This window comes from Lupinus angustifolius, chromosome LG20, assembly GCF_001865875.1.
Source record: "Lupinus angustifolius cultivar Tanjil chromosome LG20, LupAngTanjil_v1.0, whole genome shotgun sequence".
NCBI classification, from domain to species: domain Eukaryota; kingdom Viridiplantae; phylum Streptophyta; class Magnoliopsida; order Fabales; family Fabaceae; genus Lupinus; species Lupinus angustifolius.
Genome location: NC_032028.1, coordinates 7,355,347 through 7,375,788, shown reverse-complemented (window position 1 = coordinate 7,375,788; position 20,442 = coordinate 7,355,347). Strand labels below are relative to the sequence as shown.

The window sequence follows — 20,442 nt, the reverse complement described above, 5'->3', positions numbered from 1 at the left end:
GCTAAAACAACAAAATACATGTAATAAAACATTATAACAACTCCATGAACACAAGTTGTTCATGGTTTCAACAAAATATTTTCATAAGTTCAAGAACATCACCATTTTCGGTTTTGAGGAGAAAATTAGTTAGAAAGTGTTTTAGAAACTTTCAACGGTTGAATATGTTCTTGACATTCTCATGATCAACATACTTAAATCTCATCAACATCCATTGGTTGAATGTTGAGAGATCAAGGATTGAAGATGGAAGAAACAAGTGAAAAATGAGAGAAAAAGGTGAAGAGAGGATTTACCTCCTCTTGGCAAATTTTGAAAATGAAAGAGTGTAAGAGTGAAGTGTGAAGTGTGAGGGTTTAAGGAGACAGGGAAATCAGATTTCCCTCTAGGCACTCATGAAGAATCTCCTAGGGTGGCTAATGATGAGCTCATGAGATATTGGTGAAAGTGATGTGAGATTTGCTTTGTGGAAGTCAAATTTCACATCCCAATGCGAAATGATCACTTCACGGACACGTGCGATAAACATGCTCGAGTATTATCGGCCAATACTCGATCGGGTATTATAAATCGCCCGATCTTAATATTCGATTAGAATTTCGGATTTCGGCATTCCGAGTGAAAAATATTTAAAAAATAGGTATGAGTGTACTCAGGGTCTATATTGACTCGAAATGAAATTACGAAGCTAACGGCGCAATCGGAATTCGATTCCGAGTTATGGAACTCAAAAACCACTTTTTGAGCCGTACCGGGTGAGATTCGGCCCCGACAGCGGTCCGAAACCGACTGTCTCTGAAAATCATGAAAATTTACCACCAAATTGGAAATAGAATTACAAGACTAAAACTCGATTAGATTTTCGTCTAATTCTTTAGCTAAAATTCCCAGAAATTCATTTTCGAAAATATAATTAATAACAATATTAATAAAATGTTATAATTCAATATCGTAAAATTCGCGGTATTACATTTTCTACTGCAGAGCGGGACTCCAAGATACTTAAAAGGGAGAGATCCCATAGTAAATCCAGTAATGCACATGATGTTATCCTGCAGAACGAGGTCCATCCCCCCAAAGTACACTTTGCACTTCGGATGGCTTGCCTTAAGCCTGGTATAGTTTGAGAATTCCATGAATTTACCCATGAGGAGCTCAACAAATTTCTGGTCACGCCTGCTAAACATAAGGAGATCATCAGCAAAACAAAGATTGGTAATGCCTAGATGTTCACATTTGGGGTGGAAGTTAAAGTTATGCTCATATTTTAATTCCTACATAACTTTGTGCAAATATTCCATGACTAACACAAATAGAAGGGGAGAGATAGTGTCTCCCTATCTCAAGCCTCTTTTGGCTTTCAGCACATCAGAAAGAGATCCATTGATAGAATATCTGTATGAAACAGTTGTGACACACCATGATCCATCTCACAAATTGGCGAGGCAACCCAAGCTCAGACATTTGTGAAATTTAGTAGCGATAAGATGATGTAATAAAGGATTTTCACTTTTAAAATTAGTCTAGTGCATGAGAAATTAAACTAGTGCATTAGGAACTCATTCGATGAAAGCAATTTATATTCTTCCTTAAGATGCATAAAGTGAACGTCTAAGTGTCTAACCTCCAAGCCCGTACATTGATTGGTTGAAAATTATTTTAGTTTAATTAGATATCTTGATTATTAGTTTTTGAAAGTACAATTGTATTAAATATTGATTTGGGAGAACTTTGTTGTTCATAAGACCTAATTGTTATTTTGCTTAAGCTCTCATATTAATCTTTAGGTGACAAATTTTTTTGATGTCATCACCAGCCCTCTCACGTATCCATTAGTTTATTGTTATGGCCTCAACATGACATCATTTTGTTCATTTTCTTACTCTACATTTTCATCATTTTCATGCATGGAACACAAAACAAAGTTTCCTTTCTTACAAATTCATAATTTTTAATTAAGATGATCATCATATATTTAATACAATTATATTGGCTATTTATTTTGGGATACAAAATAAATGATCTAATTTCTGACAACTCATAGGACTTCTAAAATTGTTAACGAATATAAGCTTAATGAGTAGATTCCCAAATAGTTGACCTATATGTGATAATAGGAACCCTATAAGTTAACACATAATGAACGATTATGGTCCCCAATGTCAATACACCAAATCACAAATAGTTTTCACTTCTCCCCATCAGAGAGACAACGAAGGTCCAAAAGGAATTCAGGATTAGGTTGAAGAAGGTCATCATACCAAAACTCTCTTAAAAGGTATATCAAATGAATAGATTAGAGAACATAGATTCAAGTATGACATTGTATCATTTATATATATATGTGTGTGTGTGAATCATAATATTCAAGATCCTAAGATTGGTATTTCACCAATCAAGTGGTATCAGAGTTACTAGGTTCTGAATTTTATGGTTCTCCATTAAAATTAATTTTCCTAAAATTATGTATACATTTACTACGTTAATGTGCGAAAGTGTATATATATATAGTGTTACATATATGTTTTAAGATATGCATGATCATATTGGATTTGGAATTTTAATAATGATTTGCATTTGTATTTCTTTCTTCAATCTGGATCCACTTTGCATTTAATATAAGATTGCATCCAGTTCTATGCGTCTATATATATGTAATATATATTTTTTGATTTGAAATTATATTATGAGATTAAATTTGTTAATCATAAAATATATTAAATCTGAAGGTTCTAACTTCAAGATCATAATTTTTTTATAATGGACTCGTATTGTTTTCTTTTTTTGTGTGATAATTATTTAGAATTAATTGATACAATATGTTGTCAAAGTAACTTTATTGTGGAAATTGATTAAAATTATACATATGAGTATGATATTATTTATGCGAATTGTGTTTGACTCATAGGAAGAAACAATTCGGAAAAATAATAATATAATTGTGATGATAAATATGTAACAATTATAAAGTTTTTTCATGTGAATAATAGTCGGTTCAAAGAAATGCTATTATTTGACAGAACTAATTGTTAATATTTGATTATTGCATTGAGAGTACCACTTACAAATTAATTTCTCTATCCAAATAATAGAAATTGATGTTGTGCTAGGTATCTTGTGATGAGTATATTATGTAACATGTCTTGTTATATATATATTACCTGACTTTTTTTATTTAAATGGTTGCAACATTATGGTTTGTTGCATTGGTTGGTGGCTGATTGCATTATTAAGTGATTGCTATTATTGAAACATTTTTTTTGTTTAGACAGCTTGCTCTACCATGTTTAATCATGTATAAAATGGTAATATTTTTTTATAGAAAATTCAAAAGGACCATCATTGGAATTAGAAATGTAGTCTTTGGGATGAGAATGATGCAATGTTACCAATAGGCTATAATGAATATATGTATTTATATGAGGATATAAATAATATATGTTCTAGATTAAGGTTATATTAAATCAAACTCAACTAAATGGTTTTTCTTTTAGAAAATAAAATTGTTTGAGTGAACCTATTAAACAAGAAGTCGCCAAAGTGACATTTTTTTGTGAATTGTGCATAATAAATATTAAATACTAGTGCGTATATGTATTCATGCAAGTATTAATTGACCCAAAGAAAAATAATTATTTAACTGGATTATATACACACATGTGAGGGTAAACATGTGATTATTGTAAAGTTGCATTTGTGAATGATAAATCAGTCCAAATAAAGATTTATTATTTGACATACATTATGATCAATATTTGATCATTACAATCAAGAGTATCATTAGTGATTGATATGAAATATCAAGCCAAATATATGTTTGCATTTTATGCGAATAATGATCGACCCAAAAGATTATTACTATTTGGCTCAAATTGCAAACATACTTGTAACAATAAATATGTGATAATCATATGGCTTTCCATATGAATAGTAAGTCGGTCCAAAGAAAGACTTATTGTTTGACAGGACTGATTGTCAATGTTTGATTACTACATTGAGTGTATCACTTACAAGTTAATATTTTGTGTCCAAAGAGTGAATATTAATGTTGTGTTATGAAACTCGTGATGTGCCACACCATCATTTGAATTTAAGTACTGAAGTTGAATGTGAGTTTAATTGCAAGAATGATTCCAATTTGTTTTGTTCTTTTACTGGTGCTGCAAATATTTCTGCTCAAATTAAGAACATTTCATTGTTGAACGGGTCAAACTTTAAGATTTATAAGGAAGCTGTATAAATTATTCTTGGTTGTGTAGATTTAGATCTGGCACTTTATGTGGAGAAATTCATTTCTACTCTAGAAATCCTCGATGAGGTTAAAATTGAGAAATTGGAAGACTTTAACTAAATGTGTCTAATGATCATGAAATGCTCTAATCAAAAAGTGTTTCAGGGCTCTATTAATGAGGATCAGGATGCAAGGAAGTTCCTTAAAGAAATAGAACCATACATTGCCAAAAAAACTGAAAAGGCGGAGACGAATAGTTTTTTTTGCTAGACTCATCACCATGAAGTGTAAAGACAAAGGGAACATAAGGGAGAGTACATTATGGAGATATCTAATCTCGCATCAAAACTCAAGTCACTTAAGTTAGAGCTCGGTGATGACTTGCTCGTGTACTTGGTTTTGATCTATAACACTCAGAAGGACAAATGGTCTCAATGAACTTATATCTCACTATGTACAAGAGAAAGAGAGAGTGCAGAGAGATAAGAATGAAAGTGTTTATTTGACTATGATCTCTCAGAATAAGAAAATAAAGAACAATAAGGATGTTGCGAAAGGACTATTTGTGTTTTTCCTCAGAGAATGTAGAATTGTTCTACAATACACTATGCTAGACAAACCAAGCATGAAGGGTGTTGTTGAACGATTAAACCTAACTCTTAAGGATATGGTGAGCAGTATGATTAGTCATTCTTTCTTGCTAGAGTCTCTTTATGGGAGAGATTAAAATACCACAATTTACATATTTATAGAGTGTAAAGTAAAGTAGTTCACAAAACCCCATATGAGTTTTGGAGTAATAAAAGACCAAGCTTAAAACAATTGCACATTTGGGGTTGTCCAGCTGAGGCACAACCTTATAGGTTGCATGAAAGAAAACTGAACTCAAGAACAGTTAGCTTCTACTTTGTTGGCTATGTTGAACGCTCTCCGGGCTATAAATTTTATGATCCCACTTCAAAACTTTTATTTTTAGACAGGAAATGCAAGACATCTTGAGGAAGTTAATTTTGGGAAGGAAAAGAACATAAGGAATGTGATCTTTGAGGAAGAATCCGTCACTACTGGTGAACAACTTCTTGTGCCTATTACCATTCAAAAAACAACTTCGGTAATAGAAGATAATATTCAGAATATTGTTCGTGACAATATTCTTGAACAAGACAACAATGAGGTTCTCCCTCAAGTACCTATAGAACAAATTCAACAACCTCAAGAAGTAGAAATGTCATTAAGGAGATCCACTGGAGAGGGGAGAAATGCAATTCTTGATGATTATATTGTAATTCTTTAAGAACATGAGGATGACATCAGTTTAACAGAGGATGGTCTATTAAACTTCTACCAAACCATAAAAAGTTCTAACTCTCAAAAGTGGATTGATGTCATGAAGGATGAAATGAAGTCTATACATGATAATGATGTTTCGGATCTTGTCAAATTACCTTGAAGTGCATGATAATGACGTTTAAAACCAAGAGTGATTCAAAGGATAATATTGACAGATATATAGCTCTTCTAGTTGCTAAAGGCTACACTCAGAAAGAAGACATTGATTATAAAGAAACATTCCCTTATGTATCTTCGAATGATTTTTTTTTTTTGAATAATAGTGGCCTAGTAACTCATTTTGTTTTAGAGCTATATCAGATGGGTGTTAAGATTGTGTTTCTAAATGGTGACATTAAAGAAATGATCTATATGATGCAACCAGAAAACTTTGTATCAATTAGCTCAAAGTCTATCGTAAGAAAATTAAAGAAATTCATCTATGGCCTTAAACAAACTTCTCGTCAATGGAATCACAAGTTTCATCAAGTTATTACCTCGTATGGTTTTAAGGTAACTAATTTTGATGATTGTGTGTTACATAGGTTCAGTGAGAATATTTATATTCCTGGTATTATATATTGATGATATATTGCTTGCGAGCAATGATATGGGCTATTGCATTAGACCAAGAGATTCTAATGAATGATTTTGAAATGAAAGATCTTGAGAAAGCTTCTTTTGTATTAGGTATTCAGATATTGAGGGATTGCTCTCAAGGTATCCTAAGGTTGTCACAAGAAAGCTATATCGATAAAGTCCTAGATATATTTGGCATGAAAGAAAGTAAATAGGGGATACCCCTATAGCTAAGAGAGATAAGTTTAGTCTTGAGCAGTGCCCCAAAAATGACCTTGAAAGATATGAGATGCAAAAGATTCCTTATGCATTTGCAGTAGGAAGTCTAATGTATGCTTAAATTTGTACACGTCCCGATATAGTGTTTGTCGTGGGAATTTTGAAAAGATATTTGAGCAATCTTGTAATGCATCACTAGAAGACAGTCAAACATGTTATGCGTTACTTAAAAAGAACAAAGGGGTACATGCTCACTTATCGGAGGTTTGAGAATTTAGAGATCATTAGGTACTCTGACTCCGTTTTTTGGGTGTCTAGATAATAAACACTCCACTGCTGGATACATGTTTATCTTGGCTGAAGGTGCTATATCTTGGAAGTCTGATAAACAAACACTCATAGCTCCTTCAACCATGGTTATGAAGTTCATGGTTTATTTTGAAACATTACGCCATGGCATATGGTTGCAGAAATTTTGCCACTGGCTTACTGTGGTTGATGGTACTAAAAGATCATTGTGAATTTATTGTGATACTAAGTCCACAGTTCTTTACTTCAGTAATACTAAGACTTCTACAAAGTCAAAATGGACAAATTTCCATAGTACATATTGGGACAAATTTTATGCTAGTTGATCCACTGACTAAGGGTTTGGTACCTAAAGTCTTTCATGAGCATATTGTTCATATAAGTATTGCTCCTTGGGATACCTTAGAGCAGTGTGAGTCTATTTGTTTTATGATTTACTTTGGACGTCATATATAGTTTTATGCAATAAAGTTGATGATTTATTGTTCTATTTTGAATTTGTGTATTGTAACTATTGTGTTGCAATTAAGGACTTTGGATTGATCTCACTAAACCATAAAGAATGACTGGTTGGAAATAGACATGTTTAAGATCATATTGCGTGAAATTTCCATGTCCTTCATCCATATTTGATCTATGTTATTTAGTATATTGGTATGGTGATCATCGATGGTCGAGTCATGTTTGAATGTAATGAAGGCCGCGGTGGTTTCATAGTTGATATATGCGATGAGTCAGATCGTATTAAGGACAAGTCTAAATATAAATAGCATACAGATGCGCGCCTAAAGAATATGTTATATAATTGTTTCAGGAAAAAATATGAAGCCCAAGTGGGAGATTGTTAGAAATTCATAATTTCAAATTAAGGTGGGTATCATATATTTAATAAAATTATATTGACTATTTATTTTGGGGTTACAAAACAAGTTATCTAATTTCTGACAACTCATAGGACTTCTAAAATTGTTAACGGATATGAGTTTAATGAGTGGATACTCAAATGGTTGAACTATATGGATAATGGGAACCCTATAAGTTAACACATAAGGACTGTTATGGTCTTCAATACACCAAATCACAAATAGTTTTCCCTTCTCCCCATCATATAGAAAACGAAGGTCCCAAAATGAATTCATGATTTGATTGAGAATGTCATCGTACCAAAACTCTCTCCAAATGTACATCAAAGGAGTATATTAGAATACGGATTCATGTATGACATTGTATCATTATTTTATATGTGTGAGAATCATGATATTCAATATCCTAAGATTGATATTTCACTGATCATAAGGAAATATCTAACATCCTTCATAAAGAAAAAGCTTCCACCATCTTCATCCTTTACCTTCACTCTCCGCAACAAAAACTTCCTTTATGACAACACCCAAACCCATTATCCATTAGCAATGTCATCCTCCTGATCACACTAAATTTCCATACCAAAGTTAAAATTTCGGAATTGAATTAGGAATGGGAATTTTTGGGTTTTTTTTATCCCCATCCACAACTCCATATTTGGTGTGTTTTAAACATATTTTCGTTTTCCTCAATTGCCGCAAGCACAGTCACACCTCAACAATCTCAAATCACAAGATAGTAAATCCAAGCAAAGTTGATGGACTTAAGTGAGAAAAGGTTGATGGACTTAAGTGAGAGAGAAAATTTAGTGGACCAAATTTAGAAATGAGGTTAAGTTTAGGGACTAAAATAATAGTTTTGTCTTTACATAACCATACTACTCAAATTGAAGAAGATTGTATCTATAAAAGACACATGTCATTCAAACGAGAGAATAAAATATATCCATTGTAATACTCTCCTATTTCGTTTCTTTGGATTAAGATTATGCACATATTTAAAAAAATTATTAAATTATGTAAAATTTTGATATACTTTTACTATAATAACCCTATTTAGATTCTCATTGAAGAATACATTAAATAAAAATGGAGAAATAAGGGATGAAAATAAAAGTAATAAATAATAGTCTACTATCTTATTAAGAATAGAATAGGCTATGGTTATTACCAAAAGAGACATCTCCAACTACGGACACTTGGATTATCGGATGGTATATTTGTAATAACATATTTACTTTATTAAAAAAAATATTGTTTATTACCTGTAGAGTCATTATTGCTATTGAATGCTACGTTTCAAAATTCAACTTCACCTTCTCTCTTCGTCTATTCTCTCTTTCAACTCATCCTTCTCCACTTCTCTCTTCCAATATGTTCTCTTTCTCCTTCCAGGTTCTTTCTTTCAACTCATCTCATCATTTATGTGTTCTTAACACATTTTTTTCTATGAAGAAAATATTTTTCTAAGTGTGCATGTTTTATGTCTTACTTTATGTTTTTATTTTATTTTGTGTATCTTGTTGTTCCATTCCTTTCTTCACATGTACTAAATAAATCAACACTTTTTTTTTTCATCTGGAGATCTGCAAATGCACAACATGGATGAAATAATCGACCCATAACATCATAGAGCCATCGTGTTCACTCTTTCAACTTATTTCTCTTTCTTTACATTTGCCTCTGTGTTCACTCAAGGTATGATTTTTCTCTTTACCTATCAATTACTATTACTCTCTTTCTCTGTCATTGTTTGGGGCAAAATATAACTGGTAGGGGAATCAATCACTTAGATGTTGTACAGTTAGTGAAGGAGCCAATTATTGCACATTATAAATGAAATTGGAGTTTTTTGTTATACAAAGAAGTGGACTCTTCCTATTATGATATTTTATGCAATTGATTTGGCAAGTTGAGAATATAGTTAGTTTACTTCCTATTATGAAATAGTTGCACTATTTATTTTGTATAAAATAAAATTGTATAAAAGAAATTATTATTTAAACTAAATGATTGTTACTTAATCTATAACAACCCCATGCATTTGGTGTAGATTAGCACGAGTGTGTATTAGTCCAACTTATTATTAAAGATCAAAATAGTTTTGTCAAAATATTTGTCGATTTAAGTTGGGTTTTTACTCTATATTATTTTTTGATATATAATTGACTTTTTTGTTAGAAATTTTGAATAGTTGCAACATTGTGTTGGAATGACAGTGGAAGTGTAATTAGACTGCAATTTGAACATTAATTCATACTATGTCAAGTTTGGACAATCTATTAACACCCAAAAAATAATTGCTTACACCTTGATGGATTGCCTACTTATAACATTTACATTTACATTTACATTAACAAACGTTGCATTTTTGTCCATGTGTGAGCAATAATTTTTTGAATGTCAATAGAATTACCCATCAAGTTTAATGTTAAATACTAGAAAAAGTTGGAACTCCAACATACCAAGTACATCACTAGAAAAGAACGAGCCTATGTAATCAAAATTAAATGAAACACTAACAAGGATAAATGATATGATACTTATTAGGCCATCAAAGGGTCTAAAAGAACATACCAGACAAAACAAGGAGTAAAACAAGGTAAAAGCTAACACTTTCAACTAAGCAAATACTATTTATAACTATATACATAAAAGAGCATTCCCTATATACTATCTTAAAGTAATTTCCAACATTCCCTATATGCATTATTCCTTCTCATTTCTCTACATTTCTAATTTTATTTTCAACCATATTTTCATTATGCCTCCACAATGGATTAGTTGACTCTAACTATAGTACAATCTTGATTCTATTATTTAGTTTTGTTCTCTGATCTATTTCACGAGTCACATTGTTGTGTTGATGGCATTTTTTCTTTTTAACGTTTCAGGGAGTACAAGTTTTCTGATTTGGAGCATTGTGCAAAGTTTTTGAACCAATCACTTGTGATGTTCGGGTTTCCAGCTTCCCCTGATCTCTTCGCAAACCTGGTGAGAATTGATCTTCAATTCATGTTTATTACTTTTGAGTGAAAAGATGAGAGGTATTATTGTTGTTTTTCTTGAACATGTATTTGTGCATTTGTTAGGTTTCAAATTGCATGGACTTGCATTGAATATACTTCTTGCTTCAATAGGAACAACGCAGTTTTCAATTTAGACAGTCTTCTCATGAACAAAGGTAGAGGTAATTCCTACATAAAAAAATACAAATATAATATAATGATGTTAGGTTCCATTTCCAATATTTGGATTGTTTAAGATAAGATGAAGTGGAACCGAATAAACGTTCATCAATTTCAGGCTCTAAGATATCATTAGTATCTGATGATTGATAGTGTTTCTTTTTTTGATGTCATAGACTTTTATCCAACATATCAAGATTGGAGATTAAGGTTGAGAGGCTTGAAGAAAAATTGAAGGTCAAAGACAGGGAGATAACAATGTTACTAGAACGGTGAGGTCATGCTTCAGAATCTGTTTTTGAGAAACTTAAAGCATTCTTTTTATCTTATGCAAAAGAAAAGAACAAATTGTAGCTATTTTTGCTGCAAATACACAACTTCTTTTGTTACAACATGAGTCATGAATTTAAGAGAAAAGTTATATGTAACCAAGGTAGAAAGTTGGTCTGCTTTGCTTAATTATTGTTAGGTGTTGTTGCGAAACACCAACTTCAAATTGGATAAACTCTTACTCTTGCCAATGTGACTATGAATTTTGTCAAAGCAAGTAAGGACTCAACAAATGCATTGAGTTGAAAAAGAAAGAAAATGAATACATAAAATTTCAGATATGATCTTTTGATTTTTCTTATTGAAAGGAGATGGGTATTTAGGTGATTAATGCCTTATGGCTAGGGATTTAACTTTATTGGTGAATTATTGCTTGACTCCGCAAGTTAATAAATTCTGAAATGAGCTTATGCATTCTACTTGCAGTAGAGTTCAAACAAGTATTAAAGGAGACTATGAAAAAGACTACCCCAAACATTAACTATGAAAAGCCTATAATTATACATTTATGCATTACTTTATTCAGATAATATTCATATAGCAATATTTTTAAATAGCATTTATGTATTTTTTTTTAGTTTACTTGCGGGTCTAACATGTCTTCTTTATCATAACTTTTAGGAAAATAACTAAATCTACTATCTTCTTTAGTAAGAGTTGAAGGGGTTGTGGCTATTACCAAAATAGTTATTCCATTTGGTTAACACTTTGATTTCATACAAAGGGTATATCTATAGTAACATGTTTTAAAGTATTCTATAACCTATTTTATTTTAAATTATATAAAATGTATACGTAGCATAAGCATTCTACAACAAGTTTTAAGTTTGTTTTATCTTTGGATTATTGCACAACCTATTTGGTTACTTAGCCTAATCTTGTAATATTCATTACACGAGAAGTATTATTGTGTCTAATCTAGCATTATTCATTGTACTATCATATAAGTTTTATAATTTTATCTCATCTCGAAAGTATTATTTTGTGGTACCTAAGTATCATTTCATTTCGAAATTACACATTTTTATTTATTTGAATAGACTAATAGTATTTTGCTTTTTTTTTATTTATGTTGATGTTTAATTTAATATCCTTGCGAGATTCAAGTGATTAATGAGTGTGTTATTATCGATAAAGTTGAGAGGTAGTTCTCAATGTATCAAGAGAGATAGGACTTGAATGATTTTTTTATATCACAAAATAAAATAACTTTTGTTATTGGCTTTGGATACAATGGTGAAAATAAGATATGAAGAATGCAAAAATGATTATAAAGTAAAGGAACATGCACTTACTAATTTATAATGGGTTGAAATAATAAGTTTTAACCTTGAGACATTAAAATTAACTTTAAACTTCATAAAAAACTACACTATATCGAACGGTTCTACCATTATGAGATTATGATTTTCTTTTTAATGTTTTGTGGGGGTGAAACTTGATATTTTTCATGTCTATGTAGTTGTTTATGATTTAATGAGATTATTGAAATTGATTAAAAGATCAAACTTTTTCTTCTTTCGCTCAATCTCATGTTAGTAAGAAGTTAGTGTTTGGTTACTGATCTCTCATTGTTTGTGTTCAATTCACAAGTGCTTCTATTTTAAACAAAATATGTCTGAAAGGATTTTTGATGGATAATTCAATTGAACCGTATCGGTTATACCGACCGATTTTTATTTAAAATTAATTTTCTTAATGAAAATAAAAAATAATAATTGGTTTTTATTGATTTTTCAAAAATAATATAAATATATTATATGTATATCTAACTTTGCCTATATGCGGTTTAGTTAGTGAACCATCGGTTGAACCGATATACCATTATATCAGTAATCTGACCGGTTTGATAACGAGTACAATGTTAATAACATTACTTTCAAGCTTACCGAAAGACGATTCCCTAGAATTTTTCTGATGTTAGGACAATCAATAAATCTCATGGCCAATCATTGTAAGTATATGGTTGTATTTATCTAGACCAATGTTCAATCATGATTAATTGTGTAGTTATTTCAAGAGTTCAAAGAAAAATGAGATTGAAAATATTAATACATAATAAAAATGGTCAACCACTAAAGACAACTACAAATGTGATTTATAAATATGTTTTCCGAAATCTCTAACAAATATTCTATAACTTATTTTATGTTGTTTTTCAATATTTTCTTCCTAACAATTTATTTACTTATTTAGTATAAATAGTTCAACATCATCTTTTCGTTAAACTCTACATCAACAACAAAATACATAGAAATGTTCTTTTATGAGGTAACCCTCTATAATATTTTTATTAACAAATTATATTATTATTCTTTAATTAAATTCATGTAAAATATATTATCACCCGTGCGAATGTACGAGTATCCTACTAGTATGATTGAAAATATGGTATTTAGATTTCTAAAACCCAAAAGGTTTGATAAAACACGAAAACAATTAAAACATCATAAATATAGAATGGTGAATATTGAAATTGTTATCGTTGATTATTGCCAAGGTTATGAAGTCAAAAGTAAAAATTTGTAATAGAAATTATAAAAGAGAGAAAGAGATTCAAACATTTGGTGTGCACGAAGTGTTCCTCGACTGTTGGATGAAGATTATGTTTTCAAGTGTAGCAATTATCACTGGAAATTTGACTTATCCACAATGGAATATGAAGATTTTGTCATATATTTGATACAGGCATAATATCATGAAATTGTATACAATTTTTTGTTCTTATTTAATATCTATATCCAAATTATGGATTTGATTCAGATTATACCGTGGATTTGATTTTATTCTAGTGTTGATCAAAATATTTATGATTTTGTTTATTGGTATATAGACCATTGATCTTGTATTACTCATTCTTGTAATTGTAATTGCTCTTGAAGAGATTTTTCTCCATAATTGGGTTGACACTCCTTACACTTTTTTATTGAATTATTTTGCTTTCAAAAAAGGTATTTAAAAATATAGGATTTAGATATTTGTATCATACGAAAGCTTATGTTCATACAAAAAAATATTCTCATACACATTGTTTATACTCTCTTCATTTAATGTTTTTCAAAAAATTTATGTTTTACCAACCAAATACATATTTATATCTTTTTCTGACTTTCTTATTATTTCTTACTCGTTTTTCATATTTTATTTCTATATTTATTTTTATATTATTCCATATTAAATAAGAATATTTAAAAGGTTGTATTAAATTTTTACATATTTTAAACTATACATAAAATATTAAAAAAAACATGAAAAAAAACTAGTAAAAAACGGCTCTTCAACATTGTTGAAGACTTAGAAGGATCCGTAGTGGTTCACTCGTCCTTATTCCTGAGGATTTAAAAATAATATTTATAGTTGTGAGAAAAATCTAGTTGTCATTCTTGTGAAAAAATTAATAAAATAAAAGAAGAAAAAAAAATGTATGTGTTGACATTATATGAGTTTTATATACTGTCACTATATTATCTACTATTTATATTAAAATATTATTTATTCTTTTAAAAATTATTTAAATCAATAATAAATGATATAATGTGTTTAAAATTTACTGTGACAATATATAGATATCATATTTATAAAATAAATATACTGATATAAACATTTAAATCATTTTTTGAAAAGTAAGTAAAAGTATAAGTAGTAAATAATACAATGACAATATACAAAACTCATGCAATGTTAATACACAAATTGTTTTCTCTTCTTTTATTTTATTAATTTTTTCATAAGAACGATGAGGAATGTGATAAATGCTTTAAATATTTACCGTGACAATATATAAATATTATATTTATAAAATAATATGTATAACCGATTAAAAATTGTTATTACCATTGTGGATTATCTTATTGATATTTTAGAAAGTAAATATATATTTATATTTTACTTTCTAATTATATCATTATCCATTGCTTTTCATTTTCACATTTGATTTATCTTATTCTTTTTAATCTAATCCAATGCGCATTAAATGAATTAAGTCAAATTCTTTATAATTTTTATTATTTATTAATTTCTTAAACTGTGTGGATAAGGTTGGACACAGAAAATTTTGGCAAGAGAGGGAGTATATGAGGAATTAATTGATCACTTTTAAGGTTGCCTTGCTGCAACTTTGACCCTCTATCTCTTTCTCTATCCATCCATTTAAAATCAAGAGAACCTACATTTAATTCTTCAGAGTAACTTCGTAAAAAAAACACACATTTCAAGAATCCCTGATAACTGAGTTGGTGCACCATTATTTGAAAGGATAAGCATAAGCTGATTTTTACTTTTTCCACTACCAATCACTTCTCACAATTTTCGAACTCCCACTCTCCCCACTTTTCACAATTAAGCTAATTAGCCTAAATCGATTTGGGTCCGTTTCTAGTCAATATTTGTTTTAATACGATAAGGGAATGCTAATCAATATATACCTTAACATATAGATTAGAGTATCTACGGTAAAAGAAATACATTTTTAATATAAAAGTTAGCATAAATAAATACCTTAACATATAGATTAGATAATTTGCGTTAAAAAATAATAATTTTTAATAAAAAATGCGATACAAAATACGTGTCTAAAAAATGTGATATGTTTAAAGCATGAAAATTATACTCCTCCATATCTTAGTTGTCTTAGATAAATACACGTATGAACATATTTAATTAATATATTTTATTCCTTTATCCCTATCAACATATTATTGTTATATGAGTTATTGCATTGATTTTGTCATCATCACCTTCCTATTCAAATTATAATATAAGGTTTCATTTTCATTCTTATTGTTAGGTATTCATATTTTTTACTTTACTAAAATTAGATAGGAAACATCTTTTGAATTTTTATCTAGCCGTTGTTGGAATACTTAATTTGGAAATACATTTTTGTTACATCTTATAAACACCTCTTCTTTTGAAAGTATAAGTAGGTATATATCTTAGTTCTTACTTTCTATTATTAAATATTTAATTTTTATATATTTATTTTAGAGAATTATATAATATATTTTTATTGAGTATACATGATAGAAAATATGAAAATAAATTATAATATTTTTAAAAACTGTATAGTATATAATTTACTCTAACTTCCATTAATATTTTTTAGTGTGTGGAAAAATATTATAATTTTAGTTAATTAGAAGGAAAAATAGATAAGAGAAATTTAGATTATATAGATAGTTATAAAAAATTCATGAATTTTGTTATATCAGTCATTGCATTGACTATATCCATAAACAAATTTGTATTTTAGTTATTGAAAAGGAATCACTTGGAGTTGGAAATTATACTATATATGCATTCTTATTTATAAGCACCATTATTAAGAAATGTAATAATTGTATTTTTATATTAGTTTTTTTAATATTTCAGTAATGCGTATTGAAATTCTAAGTAAATAAGAATAAAAAGTATTCAAAATACACCTATAAATATGTATGGCCTTGATTAATATACATTTATTGAATTTCATAAATATACTAGTTTAAGGATATAATAATTACATTAATTTGAATACATCCTATTCTTCGTGTATGACTTAAATATGACTTGGGGCTTTTCCAAAAACAAGTGCCATTAGAATTAATTAGGATACTTCTACTTTGACTTTCGAAACGATATCAGTTATCAAACCGCGTGAACGAGGAAGGAAATTCACCATTCCGTGCAATGACTAATTACAATACTTTTAACGTAACCTTCAATTTTTACACCCATCCAATCTTATCCTATTTACATATCACAATTATAATTTGGTTGACTCTATTATGCTTTGAGCTATAGTATGAGAACCTGATTCAATTATATTGTAAAGTCCTGTCGGTACCATATTGGACAAGAATTACAATTCATCACTGAATGATGGGTTTGACCATTTTGATTCATGAAAAGTGAATCAATTCACTTAAAATCTAATAAAGTCAATATATTAAGAATAAGATACACCTATTCTACATTCTAGTTATTTATTTATGGAAAATCTAATGGTTTATATTTATAAATTTTACAAAAATAAATGTAACTTTTTTTAACTTACTCTTAAAATAAGTAAATTATTTTGCTATGTATTGTTTCGATATAATTATCTATAATTATTAATATATAGTATTTAAACTTAATATGGAATCTATGGTCCACCTATACAATAAAGTAAGCAGATTTAATACACAACCTCTTTCCATATGTGACTCCATGCATTTATATAAAGGTCTCCCCTACATTAAATTTTCATAGTAACTCACTTATTTCATCAGATAAGCCATTACCAACCACCTCTCACTACTTTATATTCCTCCCCCTCTTCTTATTTACACTTGCTCTTTCTCCCTTCACAACACCTCCTCCATCGTAGAGTCACAAAAGCAACCCCACTTTTTATCACTGGTTCTTTTTTCTCTATCAGAAGTTCTATCACCATGACTGAACCCTCTTCAGCCTTAAATGTTGAGGGACAGGTTCCACCACCTACCCCTCTCATAAAGTTAATAGCCGTGGCCTCTATTGCCGCAGGTGTTCAATTTGGATGGGCCCTACAACTCTCACTCTTGACCCCATATGTCCAGCTATTGGGTGTCCCACACGCTTGGTCCTCCGTTATCTGGCTTTGTGGCCCAATTTCTGGTCTCGTTGTTCAACCCACCGTTGGTTACTACAGTGATCGTTGCACATCCCGCTTCGGTCGCCGTCGTCCTTTCATCTTAGCCGGTGCTATTGCCGTCGCCATCTCCATTGTCCTCATCGGATTCGCGGCGGATTTTGGCTATAGCATGGGCGATGACCTCAACAAGAAGACTAGACCACGTGCCGTGGGCTTCTTTGTTGTTGGATTTTGGATTCTTGATATGGCCAATAACATGCTCCAGGGGCCTTGTCGGGCCTTCCTCGGAGATCTATCAGGAGGAGACCAACTCAAGATCCGTACTGGAAATTCTGCTTTCTCTTTCTTCATGGCTATCGGGAGTATCCTTGGATATGCTGCTGGGTCCTACAGCAAGCTTTACAAGGCGTTCCCTTTCACAAAAACCAAGGCATGCAATGTTTATTGTGCAAATCTCAAGAGTTGCTTTTTCATCGCTATTGCACTCCTGCTCGTACTCGTCATCATTGCATGTCTCTACGTCAAGGAAATACCCTTGACATCAATAGACATTATTGATGACGAGGATGAAGTAAAGACTCCATGTTGGGGACTATTTTTCGGCGCATTCAGGGAAATGAAGCGCCCAATGTGGATGTTATTAATAGTGACATTCCTGAATTGGTTCGCATGGTTTCCATGGGTCCTTTACGACACAGATTGGATGGGTCGTGAGGTGTATGGTGGTACTGTTGGAGATAGCCTATTTGATAAGGGTGTTCATGATGGTTCATTGGGTCTCATGTTAAACTCAATTGTTCTGGCGGTGATGTCAGTGGCCATTGAACCATTATCTCGTGTTCTTGGAGGAGTGAAGAGACTATGGGGATTGGTGAACTTTATTCTAGCCATTTGTTTAGCAATGACAGTCCTCATTTCAAAGGAGGCTAGGGCTCACCGTCATTTCTTGTTGAGTACCGGTGCAAAAGATAATGGTCCACCACCTAATGTTAGGGGTGGTGCTTTGGCTTTGTTCTCTATTCTTGGCATTCCCCTTGCGGTAATTTAATCATATTTCCTTACCTGCTTAAATGATTATATTAATTTTTTTAAGATAAAAAATATTTATCGTTTATTAAAATTTTGACAATAGATTTCTTTTCATATATTTTATACTATTCATTGAGCGCTTTATTATAATAATATATATTATTTACTTATTATCAGACGATAATATATATGTTTTTCCTTATTAATATAATAATATTCAACTTTCTAAAGGAAAGATGTCTATAATCTTCAAGAATTTTGTCATGGAAATCAATAAGTTTATTATGCTGACGATGAGCTGATAATATGTTTTGGATAAGCTTGAAGTTGTGTGAACTTATTATTTCCTCCATCTGCTTTGTTTGCTTGTGGAAAGTATTCTGCTATTCTAGATCAGGTGGGCCCACACAGTCAAAATTCTTAGAAAAAAGATATCAACTACTTGGCATTTTCTGTCTAAGAAAGATTTTATTGCCATTACAGTTTTTTTATCCAAATTCAATAAGAATTTAATATATATTTTAATGAGTTTTTTATATTATCATTTTATTATAAAAGTTTATTTTTTCATTTGAAATTTTTTACGCTCCTATACATTTAATCAGAAAAGCATAAGAAAAAATGTAGCTTACTATAGCTTTGCTGAAAACTAATTAATATTCATGTTCCTTCTTTGTGCAGATCACTTACAGTGTACCATTTGCTCTAGCATCCATATACTCCAGCACCTCGGGGGCAGGCCAAGGTGAAAACTCACAATCCATTTAAATAAGCAAATTTTATCAAATGTGGGTCATACCATATTAGATATTTTCAACCATAATCCAAATTAAAATGTATATATCTAACCCTTCTTGTTTACAAATATTCAGGTTTATCTCTGGGGACTCTCAATCTGGCAATTGTTATTCCACAGGTTAGGATCCATTTGCTTCATATTCAAAATAACAGAAATTTAACCTTAAATCATATAGTAAAAAAATGTAGTACACAAATAATAATATTACATTCATTTAAAGATTATCTTAAGACTTTTATTTTATGAATTATTTGACAAATTATGTTACATGTATGTATATACAGATGTTGGTGTCAGCAATAGGTGGAAAAATAGATGAGGCATTTGGCGCAGGGAACTTGCCGGCGTTCGTGATGGGTGCAATAGCCGCCGCCATCAGCGCCGTATTGGCATTTGTATTGCTTCCAACTCCTAAGCCACAAGATGTGGCCAAGGCTGCACCAGTTGTTGGAGGCTTTCATTGATTAATGATGGAGCTACCTACCTTTTAATCCTTTTTTATCTTGCCTTATTATATATGTGGGAAGAAAAAAGTTATGTTGGTTGTAAAACTCTTTAAGACTTAGTTTGCACATGAACGTGTGAACATGTTTGGTTCATCAAATTGATAATAACTTATGAGAGACAAAGTTTGGTACTTCTTAAATATTCTTGTCTTTATCTATCAATGTTTATCTCGATTCTCGTCTATAGATAGCTACTCGTTTGATTCCTGCATTGGAACATATCTTTTACGATGTTATGTTGTTTTCATATGCCGATAAAATGAAACAGTCAAATGAACTCGCTATCAATTAGATTTGCTATGCCCCATCCTCCTATTGGTCCTACCATTATCTTTTAGAAGTTATTTATTAATAATAAGTAGGAAGTTTTTCTTCCTCTCAAGTTTGTCAATTGTGTAATTTTAGTCACCGATTTTTTATTTGCGATTTTCATCCACCAACATACATTACTAGCGTGTAAAAATT

At 30.5% G+C, this 20,442-nt stretch overlaps 1 protein-coding gene across 1 annotated transcript; it reads left to right on the top strand.

Moving 5' to 3' along the window:
• On the top strand, positions 17,462-20,128 carry LOC109335038 (sucrose transport protein SUC8-like). Its single transcript, XM_019571077.1, has 4 exons — positions 17,462-18,682; positions 19,354-19,417; positions 19,545-19,588; positions 19,756-20,128. Exons 1-4 carry the CDS (start codon positions 17,462-17,464, stop codon positions 19,933-19,935), a joined length of 1,509 nt encoding a protein of 502 aa, XP_019426622.1. The 3' UTR covers positions 19,936-20,128.

Bases quoted from the DNA above. Each gene is read 5' to 3' on its own strand.
- LOC109335038 (XM_019571077.1), top strand. From the start codon at position 17,462: ATGACTGAACCCTCTTCAGCCTTAAATGTTGAGGGACAGGTTCCACCA. The intron at 18,683-19,353 runs GTAATTTAATCA...TTCTTTGTGCAG, and splicing joins TTCTTGGCATTCCCCTTGCG to ATCACTTACAGTGTACCATT. The intron at 19,589-19,755 runs GTTAGGATCCAT...ATGTATATACAG, and splicing joins TGGCAATTGTTATTCCACAG to ATGTTGGTGTCAGCAATAGG.